Source organism: Vicia villosa, linkage group LG1 (assembly GCF_029867415.1).
Source record: "Vicia villosa cultivar HV-30 ecotype Madison, WI linkage group LG1, Vvil1.0, whole genome shotgun sequence".
Classification (NCBI taxonomy): Eukaryota; Viridiplantae; Streptophyta; class Magnoliopsida; order Fabales; family Fabaceae; genus Vicia; species Vicia villosa.
The window spans coordinates 19,338,077-19,364,800 of NC_081180.1; the positions used below are offsets into that span (position 1 = coordinate 19,338,077).

Consider the following 26,724-nt stretch of genomic DNA (forward strand, 5'->3'; position numbering starts at 1 on the left):
GACACGTAAAATCCCACATGTCTTTAACCAAGCCACGTTGCATGTTATTCTGCAACCATGCCCCTCAACTCCTCTTTTATAAACTTCCTCCATACTAACCTCTCTCATTCAATTCAACCACTTTCTATTCTCCTCTCAAATTCTACATTACAATTTGCACATCACAAAAACAAGTTTTTCATTTTTGTCACACAGATAAAACTACATGGTGATGGCTACAAGGGTTGTTTTGGTGACATTTGTGTTACTTGTGTTGTTTGCCATTAACTGTAAATCCTCTAGTGTTGGTCACACGCCCTCAAAAGAAGAGGAAGGTCGTGATTTTCAAGATGTGAAAGCCAAGACCATGGAAACTGCCAACAAAGCAGCAGAAACGGGAAAGGAAGGGAAAGAAGCCGCAGAAACATGGACTGGATGGGCCAAAGAGAAACTCACTGAAGGACTTGGCTTCAAAGATAAGGATAGCACCACTCACAAAGCATCTGACTCTGCTTCTGATGCTGCACAAAAAACCAAAGATTATGCAAGTGAAACTGCACAAAAGTCTAAGGAAACTGCTAAGAAAGCCTCTGATCAAGCCCAAGATGCTGCTGAGAAAACCAAAAACAATGCTTGGGATGCTTCTAAAAAGATAAGAGATTATGCCACTGATGCTGCTGAGAGGACCAAACATTGTACCGGTGATGCTACTGACAAAACTGGTTGTTATTATGAAGACGATGCTGCAGAGGATACCAGAGACTTTGCTGGTGAAACTTTGCATAAGGCTAAAGAATATGCTACGGATGCTGCAACAAAAGCTGCACAGAAGGCCAAAGAATATGTCACTGGTGCCGCGCACAAGACTCAAGAGTATGCAGGTGATGCAGCGGAGAAGACTAAAGAGTATGCCAGTGACGCCACAGAGAAAACCAAAGATGCAGCATATAAGACTAAAGATTATGCTGGTGATGCAGCATATAATACTGCAAAGAACACTAAAGACTATGCAGGCGATGCGGCGGGGAAGACAAAAGATGCAGCATACAAGACAACAGACTATACTGCAGAAAAGGCCAAAGAGTATGCAAGTGATTCTGCAGAGAAGACGAAAGATACTGCCCAGAAGACTAAAGAGTATGCTGGTGATGCTGCACAAAAGACTAAAGAGTATGCTGGTGATGCTGCACAGAAAACCAAAGAATATGCTGGTGATGCTGCACAGAAGACCAAAGATGCTGCATATAAGACCAAGGACTATGCTGGTGATGCTGCACAGAAGGCCAAAGATTATGCAGGTGATGCAGCATACAAGACAAAAGACTATGCCAATGATGCTGCAGAAAAGACCGAAGAGTATGCCAATGATGCTGCTCACAAGACCAAAGAGGCTTCATACAATACCAAAGACTACGTCAATGATGCTGCTGCTCAGAAGACCAAAGAGGCTTCTGAATCTGCAAAGGATGCTGCTCAGAGGACCAAAGAGGCTTCTGAATATGCAACTGATAGTGCTCAGAAGACCAAAAATAAATTGGGTGGAAGACGTGGAGATGATGAGCTTTGAGCTTTCTTATCACTTGTTTTGCCAACAATTCTGCTGTCATAAATGAGAAGATCCTATGTGTGTATATAACTTTGTAGTATGTGTCTTTGTTTTGATGTTTGCTAGTGCTGTGTTTGGTCTCTCATGTTAGCAACCACATAGCACAAGTAGGAACATTTTGTATGTCGTATATGCTTTTGTTTTTCTAAAACCTTAAGAAATAATAATAGTTGCAATTCTCACAGCATGTTCCACTTCTATGAATATAATTATTTTGATGTACCAAAAAATATATTTATTCAGAAGTATATTTTGGAGTTGTGATTTTTTTTTTTTTTTGGTATTAATCTTTTAGATTTTTGAGCAATATCCAAAAACGATTTGGGTAAAGAATGGAGTGTGTTTAAGATGCAGCCTAAGGAGTTCTAAGTGCAGTTCTAAGTGCAATGTAGAAGCTCAAGAATAAAAGATAATTCAACAAGACACCCCTCAAAGATAATTCAACAAGACACCCCTCAAATTCAACATGAGATAATTCAACAAGACACCCCTCAAATTCAACATGATAATAATAATAATCCTCAACTAATAATAATCCTCTTATAAGTTACATCTTCAAATTTTATAATTTTTTGAAAGAAATTATTCTCAAAAAGTTCAAAACAAAAAGTTGAAAAAATGTCTTAAATGAATGAAAATGAAATTGTTCTAGAAGATGTTACACAACTCTTTACTACTGATTTGGTTTGTTTTATTTATTTATTTTATCAAGATTTTTGAAAATTTTAATCTAAGTGGTAGATTTTATGAATAATTACTCTTTACTACTGATTTGGTTTGTTTTATTTATTTATTTTATCTGGATTTTTGAAAATTTTAATCTGAGTGATAGGTTTTATGAAATTTAGTTTATGTTACAGTTTTTTTTTTTTGGATAAAAGTGTTATCATATACTCGATATATTAGGAGCCATCACAATATTATGGATATTATTGGGTCTGATAGAACAAATGAACATGGGCATGAGTGAAGGGTTGGAAGCTTTTTGTAATAGAAGGGTTTCATGACTTTTTTGTTGAAATCTATGGGGATGTGATCGCGACTTTGCGTGTCTATTAGTCGGGATAACTGCAAGTGCACAGTCGTGTCGTGTAGTTTTAAAAGATATCGAATCCACAGGGACTATAAATCGACCTACCGTTATCTAAAGTTACTATGTAAAGCTAAGGCTAATGATTTTTGGGTTTTTTTATAAATGGGGAAACTAAAATCTTAAATCTAGGTAAAATATAATAACAAACGGATATCAATATGTATTTCATCTAACTTAGGTGATCCGAAGTTCCATTGGCCAGATTCTAATTAAATCAAAGATCTTTACTAACTATGTTATTTAAAAGTCCTCCTCTCAAACTCTCGCTCAATTGATTCAGACTACGATCCTAACTCTTAATGTACGCTTTCGCCATCCCACCAGATTTAGAAACGCTTTTTGAAAACAATATAGTTAATAAAATGCTTGTTTTATGAAGTCGTTATCTATTTAAATCTCCTAATCTCAAACTCTCGCTCTGTTGACTCGGAACATGCTAATATCCCTAACGTACGCTTTCGCCATCCCGCGCGGGTATAAAAACACTTTTTGAAAATAAATAAGTTCTAATTAGTTCTAATACGCTTTCGCCATCCTTAAAACTAATGTCCTATGTCTACTATCCAGTTAAGGATCTCAAACTTTCGCTCTATTGATTTTAACCTTTGACCGTCTTAACCCCTCAAACTTTCGCTCTATTGGTTTTAAGACTTACTAATTAAATTAGACATACAAACCAAAAGCAAGTGATATTTAATAAAACATAATTAAGCCAATTTATTTCGGATCCCTACGGTTAAATTACTCTACATACCGACATCTAAATAAATTAGCCAGACATACTTAAAGAAACAAACATGAAATTATAATGATTAAACATGAAATTATAATTACTAACCATATTATAATGATAATGATAATGATAAAACAATATTATAAGAACATAAAACTAAAATAATTGCAAATAAATAAACCTGGAAGTAAAGCAGACAAAATAAACTTGAATTAAATTGCGAACAAAACAAATCTTGAAACTTGAATGAAGCTTTGAAATAATGTCGGCAAGATTGTGATCCAAGAGTACATAAATTGTAGGCCTAAAATTAATGGTGTGGTAGTTCCTCAATGTGAGAAACTACCACTTTTACAAAGTGATAATTTATGCCTAGAACTATGAACAGCGCTTCCGCGCCTCAAACTTGGATACTCTCAAATGAATGCCCAGCCTCTATTTATAGGGAATGGAAATGGAAGTTCCTTTCAGCATCATGTGAGAAGTAGTGGAGATCATGCGTGGGAAGTTGAGAAAATATAGGAAGACTTGGAATTGCCCATTAATTAATGGAGAAAGTGGCGGGGTCCACGTACTTTTGGAGACGGGCGTCTCTTAGTGGGCTTGGAGCATGGGGACGTGGCAGTGGACTGGAGACGGGCGTCTCCACTTTTTGGGGAGAGCCTTTGAATGACTTGAGACGTGCGTCTCAAGTGGAGAAGATCTAGGAAGCAGCTGGAGACGTGCGTCTCCTTTTGGTGAGGTGGCATAGACACATTGGAGACGTGCGTCTCCACGTGCTGGAATGACTTGGGCCACGCGCAATTGGCTTCTTCGTGGGCTGGACTTGTAGTTTGCTCAATTGGGCCCTTTGCACCCCTTTATTGCTTCAGCACCCCTTTTCCATCTTTTAGGCACAAATAGTAGTGATTTTAGTTCCATTTCTTTCCTTTTCACAAATAGTCCTCAAAACGAACTTAAAACCTAAAACAATGAAAATACCAGCATAATACCAACATAAAGCAACATAATTAAGATAAAATAGGGAAATAATATATGTAAATCAAGCCAAATATGTGATACATTTTCGTGTTATCAAATACCCCCACACTTAAACCATTGCTTGTCCTCAAGCAATCAACCACACGGTAAAAGAAAATGATTAAGCAAGATTCGAAACAAGGGCATGACACGACTCCTAATTATATTTATGTTAGGCAAATGTTACATCGATAGGAAATAGATATCAACACCAAGGATACCGTAACGACACAATGTTCAAAAACTCCCTCCTTATATAGACCAGTTCGAATTATGTCATTATAACTCAACCTATATCTCTCGTTTTTCTTTCACTCTTTTCATTCAAGCGCAATCACATTAAGCCCGTTATCCGTACACGCACATAGTAGGGAAATCGGTTAGCGACTATGATCCTTTTCTTTTCTTTAGCACAGGGTTCTGGTTTTTTAAATGGCGAAGCCCCATCTTTCCCAACTGCGGTTGCGGGGGATCGGACTGTAGTCCTCCCTACCAAGCCCAGTACCAGTGACCTCTAGGCCAACCAACAGTGGGTGCTAATTATTAAATCATTATTGGCTTAACAACCGTTGGGCTAAATGACCGGGTGAGGGTCACCTAACTTAGAAGGCTATTCTTCAATTAAATCCTTTAAAAACAGGATCATTCACTTATATTCATCGACTCCCTACGTAGTTTGTGCTTAAGATGGTGCCGACTGCTAATATAAACTACTTAAGAGCTACTTTGAAAACTTGAGCCTAAGGTCTCGACATAATGGGCATCCAAATTGATATCACATAATGAGGGGGTTTAGGGTGTCAGGACGGTATCGATGTTATTGAAACATTCCCCAGTCTTTCTAACAAAGCCTAAAGAGTGACGACCTAAATACTTTCAGAGTGTGCGTGCCACGCATCAAAAAGAAAATAAATTGTTGGTGGTTAAAATTTTTCAAATTTTGGGGAAATTTGATAACAACAGAAAATCATATATAAAGACTTGACAACATAACTAGAAAACAATAAAGAACAAATGAAAGCGGTAAAGCTTCTCCCCCACACTTAAACCAAACATTGTCCTCAATGTTTCGATCCAAGGTGGAGAAGAAAAGACAAAACCTATATGGATGATACCGGCGGGCTATCACAACCAAATCTGCTCCGCGTCCGGAGGAAATATCTTCTCCTATCATGCTCATCAACGGTGTCACCACCAGCAGCAACACTCGTAGGAATGTGCGTGGAGACCCATTCATCTTTGAGATGATCGTCTATAGATTTTTCGCCTAGATATGGCCGAGACGTGACAAGCGATCCATATCTTTATTATCTGCAAGTTCAAATGATAAAAGGAAAACATTAAACTGAAAACTCGTGGGTTGCCTCCCACGCAGCGCTTTGTTTAACGTCGATAGCTCGATGGCTTAAGAGTGCAAGCACTCAAGGTGGTTCTCTCGAGAATGACTCCTCGGTTGAACTTTTAGCAAACCTCGTTTTCCATGGCCACTTATCAAGCCATCTCACATATCCCTCACCTTTTCTTTTCTTTCTTCTGTGGGGTGTTTCATTCTTTTGAAATCGTGGTGGCGGTTCTGGATCGATCCTAAGTATCAGCTTTTCAAGTTCGGGCTTAGTGATATTATCCACCACCTCAAAGGTTAACCTTACCCTCTTATCACTAATGATATCCTTAGTTTCATGGTCGTCTAAATTTCTCTTTTTATGCAATACTTCAAATAAGGGTGCATTAGTGTGGATATTTTCCAATATCTTCACATACATTATGGATTTGGAGTCTACCTTAGCTTCCACAAAACTTTGCGGGAAAGAAATCGGTGGGGTATAGGGAAGAGGAATAACAATAGGTGTTTCCCTCTCTACCTCTTCTACAACCTCCCTTTCAGATGGTGTTGGTGGATTTTTCTCAATCTTCACTCTTTTCTCACTAGAAATCTCTTCAACCACATTATCACTCTCCTCAGGAATTTCAATTTGTTCTTCACTAATGGTTATGTCAATATACTCCTCAAGTAAGTCTCCTAGTGGCTTTTGTTCAAGTTGGGCGATTTGAGTCTCTAATGCCATGTTGTGAGTCGCGAGGGACTCAACCATAATGGTCAGTTGCCTAAGGGTTTCATTGTTTTGAAGATTTTGTTTGATAAACTCTTGGTTTTGGACGGTTTGTGTCTCTACAAAGTGCTCCATCATGGCTTCTAATCTAGAGTGAGTTAGCGTCTCTTCGGAATCCTCCATTGATGTTTCAAAGTTAAAATTATGGGATTCTTGAGGTTCTTCAAAGGGAGCTAGCGTTGCATTTTTCGTTTCCTCAAAGTGCTTCGTCATCATAGATTCTAGCCTAGAGAGTTTGTGCTTCAATGAATTCCTCCATTAAGATTTCGAGGTTGGATTTATGATAATTTTGCGACTCCTCAAAATGTTGGGCGTGGTGATCGTAGAGGAAATTCGGTTGATGATAAGTTGGCGTTGCATTGAAATCCTCTATTAATGCTTCGGGGTTAGAATCATAGGATTCTTGTGGTTCCTCGAAGTATTGGTTGTGGTGATCGTAGAGGAAATTCGGTTGAGGATAGGTCTGGTTGGGATTGTAAACTTCTTGTGGTTCCTCAAAATGTTGGGATTGGTGATTGTAGAGGGAATTCGGTTGAGGATAAGCTAGTGTCGAATTGTAATCCCCAATTAATGTTTTGAGGTTTGGATTATAGGTTTCTTGTGGTTCCTCGAAATGTTGAGATTGGGAGTTGCAGAGGTAATTTGGGTGAGAATGAATTGGTGGCGCAGCATTGAAATTCTCCAATAGTATTTCGAGATCGGATTTATAGGATCCAGGTGATTCCTCGAAATACTGGGAGTGGGGGTTATAGAAAAAGTTTGGGTGATACATAGTAACTAACAAAAAAAAAATTCCTTAGTCTCTACGGTGTAACAGTGAATTACGATATCGACTTAAATAGTCCCCCGGCAACGGCGCCAAAAACTTGATCGCGACTTTGCGTGTCTATTAGTCGGGATAACTGCAAGTGCACAGTCGTGTCGTGTAGTTTTAAAAGATATCGAATCCACAGGGACTATAAATCGACCTACCGTTATCTAAAGTTACTATGTAAAGCTAAGGCTAATGATTTTTGGGTTTTTTTATAAATGGGGAAACTAAAATCTTAAATCTAGGTAAAATATAATAACAAACGGATATCAGTATGTATTTCATCTAACTTAGGTGATCCGAAGTTCCATTGGCCAGATTCTAATTAAATCAAAGATCTTTACTAACTATGTTATTTAAAAGTCCTCCTCTCAAACTCTCGCTCTATTGATTCAGACTACGATCCTAACTCTTAATGTACGCTTTCGCCATCCCACCAGATTTAGAAACGCTTTTTGAAAACAATATAGTTAATAAAATGCTTGTTTTATGAAGTCGTTATCTATTTAAATCTCCTAATCTCAAACTCTCGCTCTGTTGACTCGGAACATGCTAATATCCCTAACGTACGCTTTCGCCATCCCGTGCGGGTATAAAAACACTTTTTGAAAATAAATAAGTTCTAATTAGTTCTAATACGCTTTCGCCATCCTTAAAACTAATGTCTTATGTCTACTATCTAGTTAAGGATCTCAAACTTTCGCTCTATTGATTTTAACCTTTGACCGTCTTAACCCCTCAAACTTTCGCTCTATTGGTTTTAAGACTTACTAATTAAATTAGACATACAAACCAAAAGCAAGTGATATTTAATAAAATATAATTAAGCCAATTTATTTCGGATCCCTACGGTTAAATTACTCTACATACCGACATCTAAATAAATTAGCCAGACATACTTAAAGAAACAAACATGAAATTATAATTATTAAACATGAAATTATAATTACTAACCATATTATAATGATAATGATAATGATAAAACAATATTATAAGAACATAAAACTAAAATAATTGCAAATAAATAAACCTGGAAGTAAAGCAGACGAAATAAACTTGAATTAAATTGCGAACAAAACAAATCTTGAAACTTGAATGAAGCTTTGAAATAATGTCGGAAAGATTGTGATCCAAGAGTACATAAATTGTAGGCCTAAAACTAATGGTGTGGTAGTTCCTCAATGTGAGAAACTACCACTTTTACAAAGTGATAATTTATGCCTAGAACTATGAACAGCGCTTCCGCGCCTCAAACATGGATACTCTCAAATGAATGCTCAGCCTCTATTTATAGGGAATGGAAATGGAAGTTCCTTTCAGCATCATGTGAGAAGTAGTGGAGATCATGCGTGGGAAGTTGAGAAAATATAGGAAGACTTGGAATTGCCCACTAAATTAATGGAGAAAGTGGCGGGGTCCACGTACTTTTGGAGACGGGCGTCTCTTAGTGGGCTTGGAGCTTGGGGACGTGGCAGTGGACTGGAGACGGGCGTCTCCACTTTTTGGGGAGAGCCTTTGAATGACTTGAGACATGCGTCTCAAGTGGAGAAGATCTAGGAAGCAGCTGGAGACGTGCGTCTCCTTTTGGTGAGGTGGCATAGACACGTTGGAGACCTGCGTCTCCACGTGCTGGAATGACTTGGGCCACGCGCAATTGGCTTCTTCGTGGGCTGGACTTGTAGTTTGCTCAATTGGGCCCTTTGCACCCCTTTATTGCTTCAGCACCCCTTTTCCATCTTTTAGGCACAAATAGTAGTGATTTTAGCTCCATTTCTTTCCTTTTCACAAATAGTCCTCAAAACGAACATAAAACCTAAAATAATGAAAATACCAGCATAATACCAACATAAAGCAACATAATTAAGATAAAATAGGGAAATAATATATGTAAATCAAGCCAAATATGTGATACATTTTCGTGTTATCAGGATGTGGATTGTCTAGTTGAGGATTTAGACAATTCTGACATAATAAGTCGTCTAAGACATGAAGAATGACAATTTGTGAATGATATCATAGAGGTACATAATAAGTGGATTGAAAGATAGGAGTGTCGAGAATTTGACAATGTCCGACAATGGTATAGAGCAAGACAAACTTATCAGTCTACTAGTAAAATAAATGCAATATTTGTTGAGCTTAATTCCTAATGAGAAATATTTGTGTTGGATTAGAAGCATGCAGCTGATAAGACCAAAAAAACAGTTATTCGTCCAGAACTTGGAATTTTCTTCAACTGCTGATGTCGAAGTCTTAAATATATAACTTTGAGAAAAATACTAAGTCCCAACTTCAATTTCAGAGTAGTGACTTTGACCTCTTGGAATAGAATATCTATGTCGAATTATTCCTAACTTTGACATCTTGAGCTAGGACGTCCATGTCAAAATACTCCTAAAAAATATCCAAATTTCACTAAGTATTTCTCTAAACTTTTTTCTAACTTGTCGAGCTCAACAACGTCAAAATTTCAGGCTAACAAATTGCCCTCCAAAAATGTCAATTTCGACTAACTAGAGATAGAGGCATTTTTAATCTTCTCATCATTGTTTCAAGTAGTGCTCTTACGTCATCGTCATCGTCATAACAACTTTATCAAGACGTCACCTCAAAGCATGAAGTCTTCAAAAAATCATCATGGCTCCGACTTCCCATGACGATGTGGGCCACGAAGATCAACCTTTTGATTCTGCCTCTACGCAAAGACCACATGTCCTGAATTTGGCGTTATTTGTCCAAAAGGTAAACTGAAGAATTTCTCTTTTCCCACTATAAATACTCTTGTTCCTCAATTCTTCTTCTTCTTTCAACTTCTGATTTATTTCAAACAAAACCTCTTCTTCAAATTATTCTTCTCCAACCGTCACTTTTATCATATGTATCAATGACTTATGTCACAAAAGCAACGAGTTCAAATATTTCCAAAGAATTTGTGCCCCTTGCTTCCAAACTCAAGGTTCATATTCTCGCTAGGAGTTAAGAATATGTTCCAGAACTTCCGTTGTAGGAACAAAAAGCCCACATATGGAAATCCTAGGTACTTATCCATTTTTCAATTTTTGGTAAAATTCACGCACTTATGGGTCCACTCCTTGACCCTAACGCAAACACTGATAAACTGAAAGAATTTTTCCATTATTATCACCGAACCAAACACTATTGATTTCGATAATAACCGTGTTAGCTTTGGAAAATACATCACTGACCACCATGACACTACTACCGAGGAAGTGCCAGAGAAAGAGCACATTTCCTTCTTAGCAATGTGGCTATCACATTTCATTTTCTGTTTCAAATCTTTAAAGGTGGCCAAGAGATTCCTGACCCTAGCTAACCAATTGCATAAGGGTCGAAACATTTGTTTAAGCCAACTGATATTAGGCTCTCTCAATGAGTCATTAGGGTTGACTTCTAAATCCATGAAGAAACTTAAACCTCAGGAAAAAATGTTGCTTTCTAGCCCTTATTGGCTACTTCAACTTTGGATTAATTCCATGTTTGAACCTTTTCTACAAATCAACATAACCAATGATAAAGATGAGAAAATCAAGAACAAGCAGATTGAAGGTATTCGACTTGCCTTAACGACTCCAACTGATATAGAGCATACGACGCAAGAAGATTTCACCGAGTATCTCATGATGTTTGCCAAGCGTCATTCTTTTACTCCAACAATGGCTCTTTTTGAAAACCAAAGCCATGGGCTAGAATGGTTCAACCGAGAGTTTCCAACTCTTACTACTAAACATGAGGCCAAATTCATTGAGATATGGGAAGCTTTTCTCACCCCAAGACTCTTGTTGACAAGGCTTGGAAATAGTAAATATGCCATGAAAATAGTTGGTTATCAACCCAACTTGGTATTTCTGCCTAAATCTTATTTTGGTCGAAAAAGCGAGCTTTGTCTGTGCGCTGTCGAATTCACTAAAATGCAGTATGTTGATCGCTTGAATCGACAAGCTAAAATGGGTGTTGAATTCATACCATTCTTATTTCAACCATTTTTCTACTACACCAAAGAGTTTGACGCGTGGTGGAAATCATATCTTATACCAAAAACTTTATTGAAGTGTCAACGTTGATGCAATATCTAACTTAGGCTTTCTCTTCTCTACAGACGAAGTTTAAGAAAGGTATAGACAAGCACATTAAAGAAATTCAGTCTTTTCAATGCTACTTTGAAATTGTGTATAACCAGAATGACCTTAGTCGGACTATTCGTGAGGCAGCAATCCCCTTAAAGGAAAAATTTCTATAAAAAAAAATCCATATTTGAAAATTCCTTATTTTATGGAAGATAGGTATCAATTTGCTTTAAATTTTATCATTCCTAATTTCCCCCTTTGGCTTTTCGACCTATATTTCAACGGTGGTTCATTTGTGGGTCACATTTGAGAGTTCTTAAGAACGAATATTTGAAACCTGCCAAACGAGTAGTTTTGACTAAACGTAATATATATAGTTTCAAAGGTCACCTTCATGTCAACATAAATCACATTAAGGTTTTATCTACCATACATGAAGGTGAGGAAAGTAAAGGAATTTTGGGACCATTTATCGTATATTTCCTTTATGCTCTTCTTATATATATATATATATATATATATATATATATATATATATATATATATATATATATATATATATATATATATATATATATGATGTCGCATTCCTTGCAGTTATTTCTCATAAGAGGAATGCAAGAGAGGCTACCAGTTTAGCTGCATCAAAAAAGAAAGCTAGAGGAGATAAGGCTCCAGTTAAAGAAAAAAAGTACATGTTCACGTTTTATACTGAACATACTTTTATAACATATGAACCTTACTTAACTCTCTTATCCAGACTAACATTCTTGTCGATGTTCAAACTGAAGAGGAACCTTAATTCGTCTCTTGCTAGCATTTAAAAGGCGTAAAGATTACAAATTTTAAGGACGAAGATACTGTCAAGACTTCTTCCCTCGAAACTCTCAAGAAGAAGAAAAGGAAGCAAAAAACCCTTATGAATAGTCCCCAAAATGTCAATCATGGTCCAACTGTTCCCCTCGTTATTGAAGCAAAATGGGCGAAAAAGGCCCTTTCACAATCTGGAGAAAAAGATGCCAAGAAAGCAAAAAAGCTTGCCTCCTACGAACTTGAAAGTTCCAATTCAAGTCCTAATGTTGGTGCCATTAAGGCAAGTTTATTTCAACCACTATCTTTTCTTAGCTAATAGTCTCAAGATGCTAACAGACTAACTTATGTAGAAAAATCCTTCTACCAATGTTGTATCCAGTATTAAATACACAATTCCTCCTTCTACTAGTTCTCCCGCTGTCCATCTGAAGACGATAAAAACATTAAATGACAAAGTTGACCAACCCTTAAAGGCAGCCAAGAATAAACTGATTCATAGGCTAAGATTCAAAACTCTGATGAATCATCTTCAAAAATTGATATTGAAGAACTATATCATTAAAAAATGTACTATGTTCCCATGGAGGAACTTCTAGAACCAGAAGAGCATTACGATGTTTTTTTCTTGGAGACCACTGTAATACGGTGGGAGAGCTGACTTTTTGTTTTGTTATTTCGCAAAACATGTTGCGGTAAGCTAGAGTCGCCACCGACTTTTATTTTATCCAATTAGGAAAGGCAAAAAGAACAGGAAATACCTTTTTAAATATTTTAAGTTCAGGGGTAGGTTATACAAAGGGAAGGTATTAGCACCCTTTGTATCCATGGTTATCCATGGGTTCTTAATTGCTTAGCTCACTTGTTTTTGTTTGATTTGTTTGAAAGAGTGTAGTGTATGTTTAGAAAAACATTTTGTAAAAGAATTGAACCTTGTAATGATCCTTGTATGGATGTATACAAAGTGTTATCTCGAAAGATGCTTTGAAAAACGGGGTGTGAAAAGTATTTTTGAATGTTTTGAATTGAGAAAGCAATTAAGAGTTACCTACCCTAAGTTTGTAAGGTCTTTCCTATACTTTAAGACTTTCCTTGAATGATAGTTCTATCCATACCATTAGTGGGTAGGTAGTCCTATCTATTGGATGTAAAGGGACATCGAGGATCGTCATATGGTCATCGAAGGCAACATGGTAGGGATACCTTAGCATTCGAAGGGGCTATCATCATTTAATCGAGGGACGAGATCATTTAAATCATAGGCAACATCGAAGGGACCATGATCTTTAAATCGGAGGGACTATGATGATTTTTGAATCGCAGGCAACATTGCTAAAGGTACCCCCACGTTCGAGGGACTTGACCATGCATTCGAAAAGCGTCGAAGAGAGGTTACCCTAAAGGTGAGTGTGTGAACAAGTAAAAAAGTGTGTTGCATTCAGTTATTTTAATCTTGAAGTTAGTGATTTATGTTCAATTATTAGTCTTGCCATACAATCCTATTAGTCATACATCTAACAGTTATTAGCAGTTTATATGAGTGCGGAAAGTAAAAGCAAAAAATAGAGTCCTACGCTATTACAAGAGGGTAGGGATGGAAATGGGCAGGGTATGGGTAGGGTACTATAGTACTCGTCCCTATACCCGCGGTTTGAAAATATCCCCGTACCCGAGCCCATACCCTCATGGGCACCAACGTTTGCACCCGTACCCGTGCCCTATGGGTACCTAAGTACCCGTGCCCGTACTCGTTTACCTGCATTTCTAATAAAAATTATCGATCAATTATAATTTATCATTCTATTTCAAGTTTTTAACAATATTTAAAAAAATTCAAGAATGCTATTATTGAGTTAAAAAATAAACAAAGACTTTATTGAAATATATACAAATTTAATAAAAATATATTTAATAAAATTGATAAGCATACATGTGTATCTAATAATAATAATAATCAATATACATATAAATATATATTGCATGGGTATGAGGCGGGCTGGGTAATAAGGTACCCGTACCCATTTTGCGGGTTTTTACCCTACCCGTTGTGGGTGATTTTTTAGGGTACCTGCTGGGGATGGGTATAATTTCCATCCCTAGGGGAGGAGGATACATAACCAAAAATGAGGATGCGGAAAATAAAAACCTAGTCTAAAACTATTACAAGGCTTTTGCAGTTACATAATAATAGTATGCGGGAAAATAAAAATGCGGAAATTAAATACCTAATTACTATTACAACCTCAAAATAATTACATAATTATAAATAATGAAATCGGGAAATCGAGAGATGGACAATAGAAGAGAGAATATTGAAATTAGGGTTTAAAAAATAAAATTAGGGTTAGAGAACCTACTTTTTAACCTACTTACTAATTGATGAAACTAACCCTAATTATTTATTTAATTAAAATTAAATATGTACAAAATAAAAAAAAATTAATTGACTGAGTAAAATCTATGTCTAATTATTTTTAACCTAAAATTTAACATAAATCCTAATTACTAAATTAATTTAAATCTATGTTAAGTGATAAAAATAACATTAAAGGAAAAACAAATATTTTTGTGTTTTTTTAGTGAAAAGAACTTAACTAAAATCCTAACTCTTAACCAAATTAAAATTAATAAAAAAAAAAGTTAATTGATTTTTAAAGTCTAATTCTAAAAGTCATTGTTTAATGGTTGATTAAAAGTTAAAGTTAATTGAAAATAGAAAAAGAAGAAAATAAAATAAAAGGTGGAAAACATGAGGAAAAAAAACAGAGGAAAAAAATGTGGAAGCCTGGGTTCGAACCCAAGTCTCAACATTTGCAAGCCCCTCTCCAATGCCAGCTGCGCTGAAACTCTCGGTTGTTAGTAAGATAAACAGAAAACACTAAATATGTAAACTAGCGTTATATGGAAAAACTCAACCAGTCAAGGTGGGGCCCTGGGTACGCACGCGTCCAATCAGCAATGGAGAGAGGACGCTGAATTTTTGACCAACCAATCAAAACGTCACGCGCATGTTCAAAAGGTCACGGGTTCTATTCATCATCATCTTCCCAAATATTTGTTGCGGATTTGCTTTCAATTAGCTGCGGATTTTCTACGATTCCTCGTAGCTAATTCTCCGTTCTTGAAACCTGCGAAATATGATGGTAATGGAATAACAAACAGCCCGGGTCGTCTATTTACCTCCTTACGAATCCAATGGTCATGGTCTCGTGGCCTGAAATGGTCTTTAGCCAGGAAAACAAAATCTTGGTTCTTTCGAACCCAACAGTGCAACTCAGTGGGGTCAATTCTGGGATGTTTTGGGATCGAGTGAGTGCTTGGAATGACTCTTTAGAACCTCAGGGGAACGACTGAATACCTGAGATCAGTCAAAACTGGCTGGAAACCTGATTTACGATTTACCATAAACTTTGTATTTTTTTTGAAAGTTTTGGAGGCGTGTTTTTGGAGCAAGGGTTCGTCAGTTGTTACTGAGTGGTGTTGTGCTTATATAAAGAGTGATTTTTAGGGTTGAAAACTTGGGAAAGAAGTCATGTGATTGGTAAGAGAAAGATTGAAAAATATTTGATTGAATTTGTATAAAATCTTACTATTTTTGGCTCAATCTCCTTCCAATCTTTTCACATATTGTTTGGCTTGTCATTTGTGATTTGGATCTGAATAAAATAGGAATGATTCAAAGAATATTCTTTTATTCAATTATGATTTTATTTGATTTAACTTGAATTTAAATAAATAAAATCAAAGATAAATGAAATAATATAATAAAATAAATAAAATTTGGTTCATGGGCCTCCTATAAGTTTGGTATCACGTGGGAAATCCATTGGTTAAAGTCCATTACTTAAAAATGTGAATTTTGCCAACTATAGTTTTGAGCATTTCTCGAAAATAGCCCAACTTGCACCATGCATAACTTTCTCAATATTTATCATATGGAGATGATCCAATACTTTTTGAAAAGTCCAAGATTTCCTCTACATCCCACTTTGGAACCCTTTTGAATTTGAGGATTTTATCTTAATGATATTGGCCTTGACAAAAAATGGCTTTTTGTGGACTATCAAAAGGACCTGTAATGTTCTGGCTCATATCTTTCAAATGGTACATTTCTTGAACTTAGGCCCTACAGCAAAGTTGTAGAGGATTGAATTTCCTTGAGAATAGGATTTGATTGGACAATTTATGATGAACCATGTGAGAGTTATGGCTGGTCAAAGTTCAGTTGACTTTCTCCTAAAAACCCTAATTTAGAAATTTTGAGTTTTGTCCATTTCTGAGCTTTCCTTGATGAATCATGATCAACCCTTGATCAAATGATGAATGTGACCTCATATCCTTGATGTTGACCAAAAACCTTGACTTTTGGCTGCATTTTGACCACAGTTGACTTTTAGGTCAAACTAGTAGACTATTGATCACTTGAGCTTGAAGAGATTGTTTGAACCATAATGGCTTGAAATATGGAGGAAAAATTTTGGGGTATGACAGCCACAATCATGGCGACAACATCTACAAGGAGCAAGAAATATTTGACTCTTCTGGAGAAAAAGGACCTGAAGATGAACTACTAGGTGGTGATAAATCCTTGAAGATTGGGCCACAGGCTAACAAGTCTCTTGAGACAACTTCGAGTATCAAATCAAATATTAAGCTGAATACTCTTCTATCTCAAGGAGAACTAGAAGAAATGAAAAGAACAAAACCTTTAGTGTAGGTGAAGCTGGTGATGAACATTCGAGGTAGTTCTAAGAAGTGTTCCAAATCTTCAACGGTCTCTGGCGGAAATTCTTCAGTCGAGCCTATTGAATAAGTGCTTTGTCAATTGAAAGCTAAACTTCTAAACACATAAGTGTTTAAAGCAATTAAATAGGACTTCATACTTTCTTATGTGATCAAAGGTTTGTTGAACAAACTTGACCTTATTAGTGTCCCCGGCTATCATTAGCTTTGTGGTAGAATTTGGACCTTTACTCGAGCAAATAACTGTTGATATCCAGATAAAGAGCGAAGCGCTAGTCAAGTTGCGACCAAAAAAGGTTGCTCGACCAAAAAAGTGGAATTTGGCCACTGAAACCAGGAGGCGAGTTGAAAGAAACCTTCACAAAGGAATATGAATAAATTAATGCTTGTGACGCTAACATCCTCAAGTGGAAGCGAAAAAATAGAGGAATTGCAGTCAAAAGTGAAGATGGCTGAACTCCAGAGCATCAGTCGACAACAACTAGATGATGAAGCTTTTATTGGAGTCAAAAAATTAACAATGTTAATTCTTTAGATGTAGAGATTGGAGGAGTTACTTCCACCATTTCATTGACTGAGCTTCAACTAGAGGCAACAAAAGTTCAATATGAAAGACTCAAAGCTTCTCTTACCTTTTGAAACTTGTATTCTTGCTTTTAGTTATGAATTTTATCTTTCAATCAATACTATTCGTTTGGTAATGTTAAATATGCTACTTGTGGAATTTTGACATTTGGGCTAAAAATCCTTAAGTTTTTTTATATTGAAGCATGATTTTCTATTTTTATTAATGAAATTTTTGAGCCAAAGAGATATTCTCAAGGCATAAATTCTCAAGATCACCTTGAGCAGTTGAAAGATATGCCTTTGTCACTTCTCTCACTAGTAACTTTAACTGATCAACTAAAGAGACAAGGAAGTTGAAAGCGCTCAAGGCGTCACCCATCTTGGTAAAAAAATATAAGTATTCTTTACTTCCTGAAGCTACGTATCATGATGAAGTGTCAAACCACGGACGTTGTCCTACAACATATGTCTCTCCTTATGATGTCGATTATCTAAAAGAACATCCATACAAATGGCTCCATTAATGGCCACAACTACAAAAGCTTGTAAAGTGTAGTATTCCAGGTTTGAGAGTTCCTCCCCCAGAGTCCCGTTAGTCATAATGGTGAGGTAAGAGAAATCTTCTTCGAAACTAGTCTCTCAGTGCTCCCTTAGAGTACGAGGGACCGGTAGAGTCAACAAGACCTGAAATACTCAAAGTTGAACGTAAAATGCTCAAAATGCGAGACACGTTTCACTTATCCCCAAGAATCTTAACATCAAGGTCACACATTGGGGTAGTTTCTCCTCTTATCTGCGGTAAAACCAACAGAGAATGCCAGGTCCATTTCTTCATAACTTCAACCAGAGCAGATATGATGGTTGATGTTGGAATGATCAAAGGGTCAATAATCGCCGAGACAGCTCGAGCTTCCCTCTTCAATTATTGGATCACTTCCTCACGATTCATCGAGCGAGTCTACATATGATAATTGTCAAAATATCAGGAAACATTATAGATAAGGATAACAAACATTGAAGGATAAAGATACTTGAAGCTTATAAAAAAATGACATTCCTCTCCTCTTTGATATTAGCATCCATCAACACGTGATTCTCGATGAACAGCTGCAAATGCTTCCTTAAGGCCTCATCCTGGGGGAGGACACCCCCAACATAACCCAATTATTTGGAAAAAGTGATTAACCTTTTCTTTAGGTAAAGCTCATTCTGGGACAGGTCGGTTACCTTTATAGATGTATGACTCATTCCCCGTTAAAAAGTGACATTGTCTCCAAAACTTACGAAATAAACTCGTACGTCAGTATTCCACTTTAGCCTCTATGGAACAAACCTTAGCATGGGCCTCTTTATTGAGAGGAGTAACTAAAAAGAACTGATCCTTGAAATGTTTCACGTCGTCAGAATACATTTTAAACTAACAGGTAACCCGCGTCAATGTAATTAATCATCGGTCTTGTGCACAATTCGACGCACTCTGTTGTCACACTAATATTGGAAGACTCTAGTGAAGGCCTAACTCACCAGATTCAGTTTCGAGGGGACAATCATCAGATGGTCCTGAACTTCAACTCCGAAATCATTTAAAGGCAACCAAAGACCTACAATCATAAAGGTACAACCAAAGAAAGGTTTAACAGTCCTGTTATATTCACTGCAAATCTTTTTTACCTTCCTTAAGGATCAGTACACCATAGTAAGGCGAAGGAACCACTTCAAGAAAAGCCCTTTCATGACTACCTTCACGAGCAAAGATAGAAATGGCTGGAAAAAATTTAGGGTCTACCCAAGCAATATAAGGTTCTCCCTTCTCTTTTTTGATGCATGCATGGTGGGTACCACTTCCATTATTCAAGAAGATTGGTATGTTGCAAAGAACATAAGTAACGAAAGAAAGAAATAGACATCATCAGTGGTTCAGATTTCCCTTAGAAAAATACCAAAGTATTATAATTCCCAAAGGTCATCACGATAAAGCATACAGAAAGACATATAGAGTATGAGGTACATTCAAGGCGTGAATTCCCCATGACAATAACACCGCTTCGTGAATTTTCGTTAAAACTGGGAAACGATCGGTAGAAGGGGACATATGTGGCAAAGGCCTCGCCCTATAGAGCAGAGGCAATGTGTAATACGGTGAACTGACTTTTTATCGATCGAAATGTCGCGGTTAAGCATGAGTCGCCACCGACTTTTATTTTATCCAAACAATATTCGGAAAGGCAAAAAGAAACAGAAAAAAAACCTTTTAAAGAAAATCTGAGTTCGGGGGGTAATTTATGCAAAGGGAAGGTGTAAGGCACCCTTTGCATCCATGGTTTTCCATGGGCTCTTAATTGCTTTGCTTGCTCGTTTATTTAGAAAATGTAGATGAAAGAGATAGGGACTTTAGCTTGTGAATAAGCGTTGCCCTTTTGAAAAATTATGAGAAAGAATATAATAAAAAGGTTTGAGCATTGCAAGGCAATTAGGGGCAATTACCTTAAACTCAGATGATAGGTCTCTTTTTTGCCTTTCAGAATGAAAGGGTCTATCCTTGCCATAAAGAGGGCAGGAAGCCTTTCGTTTGGAGGTTGAAGGGTCATCGAAGCATCCTTTGCCATAAGACTATCCCATGCCATAGAAGGGCAGGTAGTCTAAGGCAAGGATCGGAATAAGCCATTTTCGTAGGCAGCCAGAAGATACCTCAGCCTTTTCGTAGGCAACATCCGAGGGTCTAGGTCATTTGTGTATCGAAGGCAGCATCATTAGGGTCGTGACCTTTTTATCGAGGCAACATGGCTGAGGTATCCTCGAATTCGAGGGACGTGGCTTATTCTGCAAAACACAAAGGCAACAGGCAACAAGGCAACAGGCAACAAGGCAACAGAGAGGGTTACCCAAAAGCGTGCGTGTGTGCACCAATCACGTGATTATGTTCAGTTATGTTATCTTATAAAATTACGTGATGCTAATTCAATTAATAAGTTGCACTCCCTATAATTACTAACCACACAATAATATAACAATAATAATGGGGAAGGGAAATTGTAACCAGCGGAGGAGAGGGGAATTGAAACCAGCGGGATATAAAAATAAAAGGCAAAAGGTTTAACACAAGTAATAATTTGTGAATAGGGTTTAGGGTTACCAATACTCGTAGCTTTGGCAGTTGACAAACCCTGAAAATTGGAAAAGAAAGAATAAACAGAGGGGTGAGTGCATTATCGGTTCGGAGGCAAACGTCACTAATCCTAAAAATAACGAATAAAGAAATTTAAAATAAACAAAGTAAATAGATACTTAGCTTCGAATTTGATCTGATATGGTTGGTTGGGCGCCTTTAGGGTTGACCCTGAAAAGGCAAGGCAGAAAGAGATGAATGCAAAACAAACCCTAATATCAAAATAATCTAGATATAATTTAAATTAAATTAAAATTAAATTACTTAACTTCGAGGTTTGTTGAAGGCGCGCCCTTGGGACGAATCATGTCACTAACCCTGATAAAACACAGAAAGGAAAACAAATCAGTGTATCACCAATCCTGGTTGAGATTCAAATAGAGTATAATGATGAATTGATTTAATTAATTATTGGTCTCGCGACCTAATTAATTAAATCAGGTTCAGAAAATTAAATCGAGCGTAAAATTGTATCTACGAAATTTTTTGGAATTTAAATGAAATAATTATGATTTTTGAATAGTTTTAACATGGTTAATTAAATAAATATGATTTATAATAAAAATATAAATAAAATAGAATATTAAAGGAAAATAAAAATGATTATTAGATAACAAAAAAAAGTCTTAAGAAAAAAATATAGAAGTTTTTTATATTATATATATATATAAGATAATATGGATTAAAAGAAAGAAAAGAAAAAATAAAATAAGTATATATATATATATATATTAACGTGGCTGTGTAATTATAAATAAAAAAAATTAAAAAAAACTTAACTTTTAATCAGATGCAGCAGGCGAGGAGGGTGTATGATGCGCTTGCGTGGTCGTGTGCGTTGGATTGAGAGGAGAGGAGATCGTACGGCTGCTGGATCGAAGGAACACCATAACGCGTATGTCTTAACGCGTGTGATCCCTGGAATTTGAAATCCCTCCGCGCGCTCTTTCTGGCCACTGGGGAGAAGACACGTGGTCGTCTTCTTCCTTGAGAAACATCCATCACGCTTTTACAGCGTTCTGCACACATGCGCTATAAAAAACCTGAACCTACTACACCTGTCGATTGCTAAAACAGCCAAACACGCATGATAATTTACAGGAAAACCATGGTTCAACTCGGTTCATCCTTGCGAACTCAACCATGGCTTCAATTTGGTCCAATTTTGGTTAGTTTAAAAAAACCCGATTCGGAGTATCAAACCCTAATAATGGCATATCGTTCATAACAACACATTAACGCACTAAATTCTCCAGAAACGATAAAAACACCGAGATAAACAATAATATGCAATTTATTTTAAGTATGGATGCTTATTTGATGCAAATCGAAGAAGATTAAAATCGGACAAAGAACGACTTACAGTGCTTTGTTCTTGATGTTTCAATGCTTGGAAGCGATTGGGATTCACTCAATGATGATCCAGGAAGGTGTTTTGATCGATCTAAGGCCTTGAATTGTCCTCTAATGCAAAATTCAAGTTTTGAGATTTTGAAGAATTTTGAAGCTCGGGTTTGGCTTCTTTGGCTGCAGAAAATTGTTACCCTAGCATTTGGCTCTGCTCAGTACTTATAAGAGACTAATTTAGGTCAATAAAACCAAAAGAAATCTTGTTGAATCTTTGATTTGCAATTTTGGAAAATATGATTGAAATATGTTTCTAAATATGATTCAAATCCCATCTTTTTCTACCAATTAACCCTTGCACGAATTTTGTATGATTATTGGATATTATTGGTGATTGAATTGATTGAAAAATATAATTGAACCAAATATTTTCAAATTTCTTTGATTTATTTGATTTAAATCATATTTTAATAAATAAAAAACCAATAAAAAATCAAATAATCATCAAAATTTCGTGGCATAGGTTTTGGATCCTCTAGATGACTTGGGAAGCAAGATTGAATCAAAAGATTTTGGGCCCACTTGCAAAAAATCCAAATTCTTCCACATTTTTCCCTCCAAAATAGCCCAACTTTGACAAAGCCTATCTCTCTCATTTTTTGAGGTATGGAAGTGTTATAAGACTTTTTAGAAACCTTAGAGAGTCCTCTAACCATTGTCTTTGGTCTCACATCAAAATCTTTTTCCATTCTTATTTTATGTCCTTTTGAAAAACATGTCTTTTTGTTGACCTTTGAAAAGGACCTATAATGTATGAAGCCACATCTCTTAAACCATTGACCCATGGGCTTTGATTCTTGGACCATTAGATAGAGGAATGAATTCCCTTCAAAATGAGCTTTGGTGGGAATTTTTCTGATGAAGTATGAATATTTGGTGAATTTTCAAAGTTTGGTTGACTTTTTCAGTTCATGTCTAAAATAGTAACTTTTGACTTTTGACTTTTCTGATCTTTCTTTGCATCATCATGATCAACCCTTGATCAAATGATGATTTTAGGGTTATGAGGATGTTATTGACCAAATATCTTGAACTTTGACTGTATTTTTGGCTTGAAATGACTGTTTTGCCCTTGAGAGTCGACTGTTGACCTAATCATGATTTGAGGGACTAAGTTTTCTCTGTTTGTCTTGAAACTTTATATGGATATACTTTGGGATGTTGGTGAACCTATGGAACCACCTTGAGCCATTGATTCAATGATTTTCCATTGAATTAATCAAACCCTAGTTCAGAGCTTTTGTATAGGAGAGTGTGTTTTGGAGCTTTGTCTTCTGATTTGGTTTTATGTATGAAAAATAGCATGGGCAAATTTTGGGGTATGACAGCTGCCCCTGTTCAATTATCTTAAACCTGAAGATGTAGAGTGGTCTGCGCGCCAGTCGGTATCTGAAGGTGGAAGATGATTGAACATAAGAATACCAAGAAATTTGCCCTATTTGAAGTAGGGACTTTTGTCAGAGATGGGCTTGTGGATGCCATCTGGTAGTTGAATTTTGAGAAGATGTTGTTTGCGCGTTGACCGTGTCATTACCGTTCGTGGTAGATGAATTAGATCCTTGGGAATTGATCGTGTCAGTATCGTTCGTGATACTTGAATTAGATCTTGGAAAGATGATCGTGTCTTCATCGTTCGTGATGATAGAATTAGATCTGAGGAGATAATCGTGTCTTCATCGTTCGTGATGATAGAATTAGATTCTCTTGTCGTGTCAGCACCGTTCGTAGTGACTGAATTAGACTGGGAAGGCCAGTGATCGTGTCCACACCGTTCGTGATGATAGACTTAGACCTCTGAAATTTGATCGTGTCAGTACCGTTCGTAGTATCTGAATTAGATCTTCTGTCGTGTCAGTACCGTTCGTAGTAGCTGAATTAGACTGAGAAGGTCAGTGACCGTGTCTACACCGTTCGTGATGATAGAATTAGATCTCTGAGAGTTGACCGTGTCAGTACCGTTCGTAGTAACCGAATTAGATCTTTTGTCGTGTCAGTACTGTTCGTAGTAGCTGAATTAGACTTTGAAAGTGATCGTGTCATTACCGTTCGTGGTAAATGAATTAGATCTTTGAGCGTTGATCGTGTCAGTACCATTCGTAGTAGCTGAATTAGATCTTGGAAAGTTGGAGATTTCGTTCATTTGTCGGTACCTGTATTCTGAAAAAGGTAAGGTTAATCTTTATGCAATGTCATGATGCATGGGTTATGTAATGAATCCCTCAAAATAAATGAGAGCTTTTGCATGTTATGTATGAGTTCATTACGAGGTAATGTATGCAGTGTATGAACATGTTTATGACATATGATAGGTGAATATGATTTATGTTGTCTTTGATTAAGAAAGTAGATCTTTATGTCCTTGTAATTGTACTGTCTGATCTTGTCTTGAAGATGCTCAGCTGGGAATTTATGATTTCTGCTTGGAGATGATCAGTGACTTGATGTTCCCTGATTGGTGATAAAGATATTGATAAATCATGTTGGAGGAGAGCGACAGTGTTGAAGATGTAAACTCTGTTGGGCAGTCATGTCTCTATCGGGAGCGTTTGAAGATATCTTCTTAATGATTACTCTGTGGGGATATGATCTTGTGAACCCGGCTTTGTGGGGAGACATGGGTGAAAGTTGCCCCCAGTATTATAGTAACTACTACTTGATTTAGGACACGTCACTTAAAATGTCAAACTGGACTTGTATAGATTTGCCCCCAGTTAGCAGGAACTTTGGAAAGATTCGCCTTGCGAGGCCTTTATAAGATGTGCACTTTAGGAGACATGCCCCTAGTAATCATATGCCCAATATGATGTCCTATGTTGGTTGAGAAGTAGCTTCAGATTTTCTTGGATGCGTGCCCCTGATTATTTTGGCATCATTGAGAGGTTCTCGGAATCTTGACTTGATTGCCCCAGATTGTTTGGGCAAATAGTTTGAAACCCACCTGAGGTGTATGCTTTTGATTGTTTGGCTTTTGAGAGATTCTTATAATCTTGACTGGATTGCCCCAGATTGATTGGGCAAAGCATGCCATGCCCCTTGTATACGTAGGATACATTGCTTCTTGGCGTAATCTTGTCTGTCGGGATAACTTTCAGTCATTAGTTGTACCCTGTGCAAGTTCTTTCTGATGCTAACATTCGAAATTATGTAGCAGAATATGTCTAATAATGAATTCATGAGATGCAATGCATACGTTTGTCTTGAATTTTTGAAAAACCTTTAAAACATGAGATGCAAAAACACGACACTTGTAAAAAAATGATATTTGTAATAATGTTTGTAAGAATGAAATACCGACTCCTCGTTTTTGGTAAACCTCAAGGAGTCAGGATACCCTTTTTTTTTTTGGTGACAGTATGCTTTCGAACTAACCATGCTTCAATTAGGACTTTCAAGGGTTGTAACGTGGCTTGGTTCACGGTTTAAGAAACAAAGGATAATGGCTCAAAATTTGATTGTACCCACCCCTCTTCGTGATGAACTTCAGTCCTAAGCTCAGTCAACTCAACTTATGCATTCAGGTTCCAAGAGACTTTTGGATTTGCGTTTTTGATAACGATGATGGTTCATAAGCAGAGAGAACTTTTGAGATGGCAGTCACTTCTTCCTTGTGGTAGTCGCAACTTTGAGTTGTTCAAGAATTTATTGACTTCTTTTTTTCATCTCTTTGATATCCCTAACTTTTGCCTGAACTGTCTCTTTGGAGCTTACAGTCAGCGGGACGCCTTGATTTTTGCCTAAGTCTTCTTTTTGATTTTTGACTTAGCAGGCTTTTCTTTGTATATATGTTTTTTCCATTTTTTTTTTTTGAAAGATATTGACTGCCTTGTTTGATGATTGATGAACCGTCATTGTCTTTTGATTGACATTTCCGACACTTCTTTGATGTGTGCGGCTGAGCGTTTGTGATTGAAACCTTTGTTGAAAGGTGTACTGAATGATTCTCTTAAAATAGAATGCACAGCCAAATTAACTGAGAACTACCCTGCCCCAGGTTATGATCAAGGGTTTTAATTAGTACAAGAAAGAAACTTCTACTTCTTAGGCTCAAAGGGGTTGACGAGGGATTATCCTCCTTATATCTCCACTGTTTAGGAACTGAAACAATGCCTGTACATCATCAGCATAGTCCGCTCAAAAGCATACTGTATGAGGTTGCGGTATCATTTTCGTCATCCTCCCTCAAAAGGTATACAACTTTAGCAGGAGTTGAGTATCACAAAAACATATGCAGAATAAAGACATAATTTAAAATGAGTGATAACGAAATAATCTATTCAAGACAAATATATGCAATGCACTGATGATGATTATTAAAACAAATAATGTCTATCATAATTTGAATGTTTAAACAAACAGAATAGAAATTGCAAATGAAAGTAAATTTAATGATCTAAAGTTCATCCACTATGACATTAATCATTCTTGTCGTGATTGTGCCTGGGAGCAGGGATCACTATAGGAGTCTAGGGATGAGGGAATTCAATTTCACCAGCATCGATCATGTCTTGAATCTTGTTCTTCAATGGCCAACAATCATTTGTATCATGTCCAGGGCTATTGGAGTGGTATGCGCACCTCGCATTGGGCTTATAG

General features: G+C 36.8%; 1 protein-coding gene across 1 annotated transcript; it reads left to right on the forward strand.

Annotated features, from left to right (window-relative positions):
• The first annotated feature begins 107 nt into the window (after positions 1-107).
• LOC131630403 (late embryogenesis abundant protein D-29-like) lies at positions 108-1,769 on the forward strand. The gene has a single exon (XM_058901186.1). The coding sequence runs from the start codon at positions 206-208 to the stop codon at positions 1,544-1,546; it is 1,341 nt and encodes a 446-aa protein (XP_058757169.1). The 5' UTR covers positions 108-205; the 3' UTR covers positions 1,547-1,769.
• The last annotated feature ends 24,955 nt before the right edge of the window (positions 1,770-26,724 follow it).